The 7,482-nt window shown below is 35.4% G+C and overlaps 1 protein-coding gene across 1 annotated transcript; it reads right to left on the bottom strand.

Annotated features, from left to right (window-relative positions):
- Positions 1-613: 613 nt before the first annotated feature.
- Positions 614-2,302, bottom strand: LOC113773146 (transcription factor RAX2-like). Its single transcript, XM_027317702.1, has 3 exons — positions 2,167-2,302; positions 1,899-2,028; positions 614-1,442 (listed from the first exon to the last, which is right to left on the bottom strand). Exons 1-3 carry the CDS (start codon positions 2,300-2,302, stop codon positions 614-616), a joined length of 1,095 nt encoding a protein of 364 aa, XP_027173503.1.
- Between the last annotated feature and the right edge of the window lie 5,180 nt (positions 2,303-7,482).

Genomic DNA, 7,482 nt, shown 5'->3' with positions numbered 1-7,482 from the left:
TTTTGGAGGAACCAGAGTGCCTCAATTATGAACAAAAACCACACAAAAGAAGAAAAAGAAAGACTCAAAAAATGATTTGACAGCATGAAGATATTTACGGATAAACTACAACGACTACTATTTGTTTCAGTGAGGGATCACTGTTGCATGGTGGATTGTTACTAGAATAATGATGACAATTTCTCTCATGCTGCTGCTAGTGCTAGAAACATAAAGGGCAACATTTATGTCTGAGTTCTGACTGGATGTGGGGGGTTGTTGTTTTTGCAGTAGGATTAGTAGCAGTGATGTTTGAGGAGAAACCGTACAAACACAAACACATCATCAATACCCAAAAAGCAATGCACAAAAAGAAAGGCTTTGCCCCCGTACTGTCAAAAAAGAAATAGAACTTTTTTTTTTCCATTGATTTCCATCAATACACACAAACCCCAATAAACTCAACTCAAACAAGTCTCATCTGAATCATATTCATCTCTGCTCTGCCTCCAACCACGCAATACCCCGCCACAAACCCCAACCCTCCCATCACATTCCTTCAAATCTTACTGATGGTACTTGTACTACTGCTAATACTTACACCGTTCAGATTCTTTTTTATCAATAGTTGTGATCAGTAGTTGTAGTAGTACATAGCCTCCCTACTCTCATGTGTCTTGTTTTCATCATTGAAAAACAAGCTCATGTTACTAGAGCTAATCAGTTGCTTAACTTCCTCAAGATCATACTGGAGTTGAGTTGTACTAGTACTGTTTCCACAAAGCACTACACTTGGCTTCTGATCATGATCATTACCTCTTCCATCACCCCATGTAGTTGAACTGATTTGATTTCCATAGTCAACCATGAATTTTTGGTTTTCTTGATGATGATGATGATCATAACCGTTAGTACTGTTAGACAAATTGTAACCCTGATGAAGACTACCACCGTTCATATGCTCTTGTTTGATCTCCTTTCCATAGCTGATCTGGCTGCAACTTCCATCAGATGATGAACAACTTGCTTGATCAGTACCTCCAAAGATTAGCATATTATCCTTTCCAGGGTAAAACTGCATGGGACTAATCAAACCCTCTTGATTGTGCCCTTGAAGATAAGAATGATGATTAGCAGCAGTAATAGTAGCCATAGGATTAACGTTGTTGTTGTTGCCGTTGAACAGCAGATTTGGCTGGACTGAGGGAAAGGATTCAAAGCCTGTGAGACATGACTTTGCTGAGGTCGAATAATAAGGGCTGCAATCATTATATAGTTGAGACAGGCTAGAAAAAGCTTGAGATTGTGGTGATGAAGTTGTATGAAGAGAATTTGAAAATGGGGGTAGTTTTCTTGGGTCTAATGGAATCATCCCCATGAGCTTCTTCTTCAGCTTGGTATTCCAGTAGTTCTTGATATCATTATCTGTCCTTCCTGGCAACTGTGCAGCTATAATTGACCACCTGTATAATTATTAAATGTTCTTTAGAAACTATTTCGACAGGAAATTTTCAAGATAAGTTTCTCATCAGAAAAAAACACTGAACTTTTCATCTATAGTTGTTAACAAACAAGCATTGCTATCTAGTGGACTTCAGCTTGGCACGCATGCACAAGAATTGTCCAAAAATGGTAGAATCTTTTGACACTTTGCAATTGAAATATCATAACTAGTAGTAAGTTAGTAATATCTATTCCGAGTACATTTTTCTTTCCTTTTCCTTCTCTTTTCCTCTATTGGGTTCTTATTTTTTCTATTTTTGGTTGGACTTTACTGTTCTTCTGTCATGAGAACAGTTAACAATTTAGGAAAACATAGGAAGGATTTGGATCAAATGGGACAGCCTTAGGTTGACAAAATAGTTGCTCAAAACAGCAAATTTTCGTGAGGGGTGGTGATAGTAGATTTAGATGCCTACCTGCTTCCAATGCTTGCATACAAACTGCAGATTATTCTGTCTTCATCATCAGAAAATTCCCCATGTTTGATGTTTGGCCTAAGATAGTTAAGCCATCTCAACCTGCAGCTCTTCCCACATCTCTTCAAACCTGATCCAAAACCAAGCCAATCGCGTTCAGAAAATGTATCACAAACTACTAGACACCATTGACAATAACACACACAAAGTTTGAGGCATTTCCTTGACTATGTTCATATGAAGCTTGAGAATAATAATAAAATGTTACCAGCTTTTTGAGGAAGAGCAATCCAGTTGCCACCAGTCCCAAATTTCTCTATAAACTCCTTCAGCTTTGCATCTTCTTCAGGTGACCAGGGTCCCTTCTTCACGTTGGCCTTATCACAGCAAGGAGCCCTTCCCATCTCTCTCTCTTTCTTTTTGTTGATTCTATGTGTCTCTTGTCTCTCTCTCTTGTTTTCTTGTACTATTATATCTATTGCATCTCCTTTGGCTTCTTATGAGGAAGCTCCCTCTTCTCTTCCTTTCTTCTCTCTCTCTCTCTCTAAAAAACTGGACTCGGTATGATGTGGTCTTAGTGGCTTTTTATTGAGAGACTTGGGTTTACAACAGTTAAAAAAAGTGAATATTTTATAAAGGAATATATACAAGTCAAAAGGATAGGCCTGTTTAATCAAATTTCTCCGCCAAAGTATTGGTGAATTAGTAGCTGACGGAAGTTTCCACCTCTAAATAGTGAAACACTACATGCAACCTTGCTCAGTCTCTTCCTTTTGGTTCAAGAATCAAAGTCTTGCAAGTAGATCTAGAAAATTTAGCAGTATATAACAAACTGATAGAGATAGCTAGCCAGGTCAGTAAATTTTGACAATTTCCAATTGATAATATAATTTATCTTCTGTTAAGCACCTCTAAGGAAAAAGTCCCAAATCGATTCTTTAGAAGATCACTCAATCTCCATGCATAAAACCAAACATATACGTACGTCCTCAAAATTTATACTCCGAAAAGGAAATAAAAAATAAAATGACTGATTAGGGTTACTACTGTTTACCATATACATATATGGCGAAATCCACGCGCGGTCTGCATGTCAAATTTTTTTTTTTTTTTTTTTGAAAGTAACAAAAAATATTCAGTGATGAGGGAATTGGTCAGTTTGCATTGTGATGGATGAGAATGATCACCTTCCATGATACATCTATTAGATTCCAGGTAGCTAATGTTATTATTATGATCAGGTGATCAATTTGCATAGACTAATCAATGCCACCTTTGAACTGTCACCCTTGCACACGCCAGGCAAACCATTTTACTGGTCCTTGATCATTAATCTACCATGTCCTTCTCAACAAGTACCAACCAGCACCACCAGCTACCTAAGGTAATCTCACTCACCAACAAAAAGATCAGCTACAAATTTACATGTCACACTTACTTAACTTTCAACGTATACGTACGTACCCACTGATCAATCAATTCGATTCAAATCCAAAGAAGAGTTTTCCTTCTTGGTTTCATTTGAATCATGCATGCCCTGTTCTTCGCCATCATACCACTGATCTTTCCCAAAATGAAAATATTCAACCAATTCAATTCTCACCGCTTTGGAGGATACAAACTAGAGAGGAGTCGTTTTCAGGAGGCAAATTCTGGCGTTTGGTTCGTTACTATTTCGCTCCTTTGTAGAAAGTTGAAGCAGATAATGCATCAAGAAAGTCGTCGTTCCCAATTTATTCAAGACTTTTATGTAGCGAGCTGAAATGGTATAGTACTGGTGAGTAGAACCTTTGGACCAAATAATTTAAACTGGCAAGGCAGAGTAAAGTCCTCGGAGTTTGGCTGTGGAAGACATCGCCCGCGGACATGTCATTTTCATAAAATTTTAATTACTCAGTCACATAATTATAATATTATTAAATAGACGCCTTGATTAACTAGAACATATTAAGACCAAAGACCAACTAATTACGGCTAGCCCAATTTTCTCTGGCTTCACAACTGAATACTATAATTTAACGACCCCTAAGTGGTCATTGGACCTATAAATTATTACATCTCTAAGTGGTCATTCAGACCGTAGATTAATTTATGTATACCACGGTGTCATGTCTTGATTGGGGAAGATTAGCTGACTTGTCGACAAAGTGAAAATAAATTGAAGTGACAGATAAAATACTCATTGCATCGTAGGGTAAAATTCATGGCAAAGTACCATTAATTACTTTTAGCTGCACATGTTCCTGAAACACTTGCACCCTAGTATGTATTTGAAACATCAATGGCCATGTGGTTTCTCGAGAATTTTGAAGGTTGCTCGAGGATTAGGTTTCTTTATGCATTTTTTAGTTCGCTTCAAAAAATGAGAGAAAAATGATCGTATGGTGCTATAAATAATCTTTTTTTTTTATTTATTGATGATTTTTTTCGCACCATCATGGACATGGGAAATGAGGGAGAGGGAGGTTCTACCGGAAGAAATCAACATGAATCGCATTTTAAGTTATAATATGATTTGGGCCCGTAATTCTTGACTTAAGATGAGCTTTGTTCTGTAATTAAAAAGGTAAGCACACCTAGTTTATGTACCAAACCCTTCTAGTACTAGCTATATCCAGGACTTGAGGATCTGTTTAACCACTTTATGCATTATGAATTTAGAAAACCTTATCTAGAAATGTAGCCTTTTTCTATGCAATTATGAAAATGATCTCACTTGTGGCTCAGGATATTGGCTCATTTGAATAAACAAATCGAAATATTTTGATACTAAAACATCATGTATTGACCTTTGAGTTATTCGTATTCGAGAGAGAGATGTAGCTGCCTCGTGCTTAATATGGTATTTTCTCATTTTGGTGTCTGGTGGCTAGAAAACATGCTTTTTAATGCCCATATCTCTCTTTTTTCAATGCAAATGATTGTTTGCATTAAACCTTACTGTTGACCTTTCTGCTACAGCAACCACTATTCCTGCTTGCAATAGATTTTGTTAATTACTCATTGTTTGTCCTTGTGCTACGTACGTACCACAAGAAATCATATAGCAAACCAAAAAAAAAAAAAAATCTAATTAATCTTTGTACTGTTGTCCAGAAAGAACTGCTAACACTGGTAGTAGGCGTTTTGATGTTTAGTTTACTTCCAAAAATAATAATTTTTTTTTAAAAAAAAAGTAATGTTGCCTTTTAAGTAAATCAGTAGACTTTCATGGTTCTTGGGTTCAGATTCTGAACATTTCCTCAATTTGTCTTTAATAATAACCTTTACCAGTTCAAACATTTTCAGTGTTCGTTTCCTCAATAATGGAAGTTTTGAAGTGGACAAAATTTAAAAAATAAAAGTAAAAAACGATTGAATTGTCTTATTGCTCAGTCTAAAATCTAAATCACAAGCTGCTATTGACTTCACATGAATTATTGTTTACAACCAATTTACTTTCTGCAAATACTTTTGACATTGTGAAAACCTTTTACTTAAATATTCATTCAATGGGTCGGAAGTCGTAAACTGAGCTGTTGAACACTCATAAGCGATTATGCCATTGCTACGCTTGCACCCTATCCAGCAACTGAAAGTAACATCACCCTACCTTGTTGAATTCTACTGCATGTATTCTTTTCACGTTTGCTTTCTTCATTTCCATTTCCCTCTGCATTTTCGACGTGAAAGATTCGTTCAATTGTGGGTGGAGAAAATTAATTGATAGTGGGGTGGTCAAATTAACTACATACACAGTAATTGTTAATTAGCATCGATCATGAAAAAAAGCTACATTATTGTGGGATTAAAAATTTTTAAAAAAAAACATAAAAAGCAAAATGGGCATCAAATGAAACCCTCAACTTATCTTCTAGGAAAATTTTATTATGATGTCACAAATACAGCTAAACTCTAAGTATCTAGATGCTATGAACCTAAACATGATTTAGATTTCGCGACGTACATAAATAAGTGATTACAAGCCTTAAGTTGATAGACGAATGACTACTTAGGATTTCAAAAAGGAGATGAATTCATGGCACATCCTAATATGATTGTTTTTCTTTCTTCGTTTACTTTTCTGGTTTCTTGTATTGTTTACTATATATATATATATATTTGTTTCTTAATTACTAAGTTGCATTGCAACAAATGACATGTGTATGACAGTTAAAAAAAAAAAAGACATGTATGACAACGGTTTGAAGTACGTGTGTGAATGATCGGCCTATTTGAACACAAAAAGTTTAGTATAAGCTCCATAATTGTTCAAACTTTAGTTTAGGCTCTAAATGACTGGCGTGTGGTTTGAAAGCGTATGAAAATGAGAACATGCAATGAACAAGAGAAACTTTCAACAATATAAGGGAGGAACACAAAGAGAAATCACTTTTTTGTATTGGTAGACGTCCAAATCATAAAACAATAACAACGAAAGGGGTTTTCTTTGACTCTTAACAAGAAAAAGAAGCCACAGATCAAATATATTGGTCGTCTGTAATCCATATTTAAGTCATTAATTTTCTGTCTTTTCTTGTGAGACATCGAATCTCATATTTGAAAACCACATTATTAGAAAAGGTCCTCACAAGTCATATCTGTAACGCTCTAAATTATTGTGGATCGGATGAATAAGAAAATGAACCGAACAAGAGACAAGTGTCCTCATCGCCATTGACTCTTAGATGGCAAAGATGCGGACTTGTGATGCACTTTCTTCTATGACTTCTCAACGGTTGGCAAACTAAGATAGAAAAAAGTTCTTCTGCAGGCTGTATTTGTTTGATTACTTTAAGAAGGCTTTTATTAATTAACCAGCGAACGTAGAACTTACAACTTTGACAATGTTTTACCTTTGCACTTCTTTGTCTTACTCATACCTAACGCTTGATAGTTTTCAAAGTACTGAATTTCTTCATTTCCAAAAATATTTTCTGTTGGAAAAATCCTAAACATAATATATATAGTTTGCGCTTGGAGAAAATTGGCTTTGAGCCTTGAAATTGGTTTCTTTTGGGGGTAAAGTAAAATATATAGTTTATCATCTTGATTTATGTCATGATAAACTTTCATTGTCACTTGTCAGCATCAAAGTTTAGGCTGTATTCTGGTTAGCCTCTTTCTTGTAAAATGACTGACACCCACTGAAAATAAAGCTTTTGAGTTCTTGTTTTCTTGTGGAAAAAATTTGTTTGTCCCCCAAAGATTGATCTCCAACCCTTCCCTCGAACCACTTATTCGAGTATGGCGTTGTGCAATGAAGGGTTTCGTCCTAAATTGCAGATAATATAATGGATATTAACCTTTCTAAATTGGTAGTGTAAAGATTCTTCTCTAATTAAGAGTACCTTTAGTTGCATGCAACATATGCAACCTAATTAAACTAAATTTAAATTTAAAAAAAGTATGCGCCATCTATTTAGACTCAATAATATTTAAAAAAACAAAACTTTTCACACTCGCAAGGTTGGAAAGATTATTCAAATATAAATGCTTAGTATATTGCAAGAAATGATATCTGAACAAGATTGTTCCGTCGTTCCACCAGCAATATTTCATATGCACTTCATTCTTTGAAGAATGCGATTTCGTATGTATTCCA

Source organism: Coffea eugenioides, chromosome 1, assembly GCF_003713205.1.
Source record: "Coffea eugenioides isolate CCC68of chromosome 1, Ceug_1.0, whole genome shotgun sequence".
In the NCBI taxonomy this organism is placed as follows: domain Eukaryota; kingdom Viridiplantae; phylum Streptophyta; class Magnoliopsida; order Gentianales; family Rubiaceae; genus Coffea; species Coffea eugenioides.
Note: the sequence above shows the minus strand (reverse complement) of the source record. Positions and strands in the feature narration are given on the sequence as shown.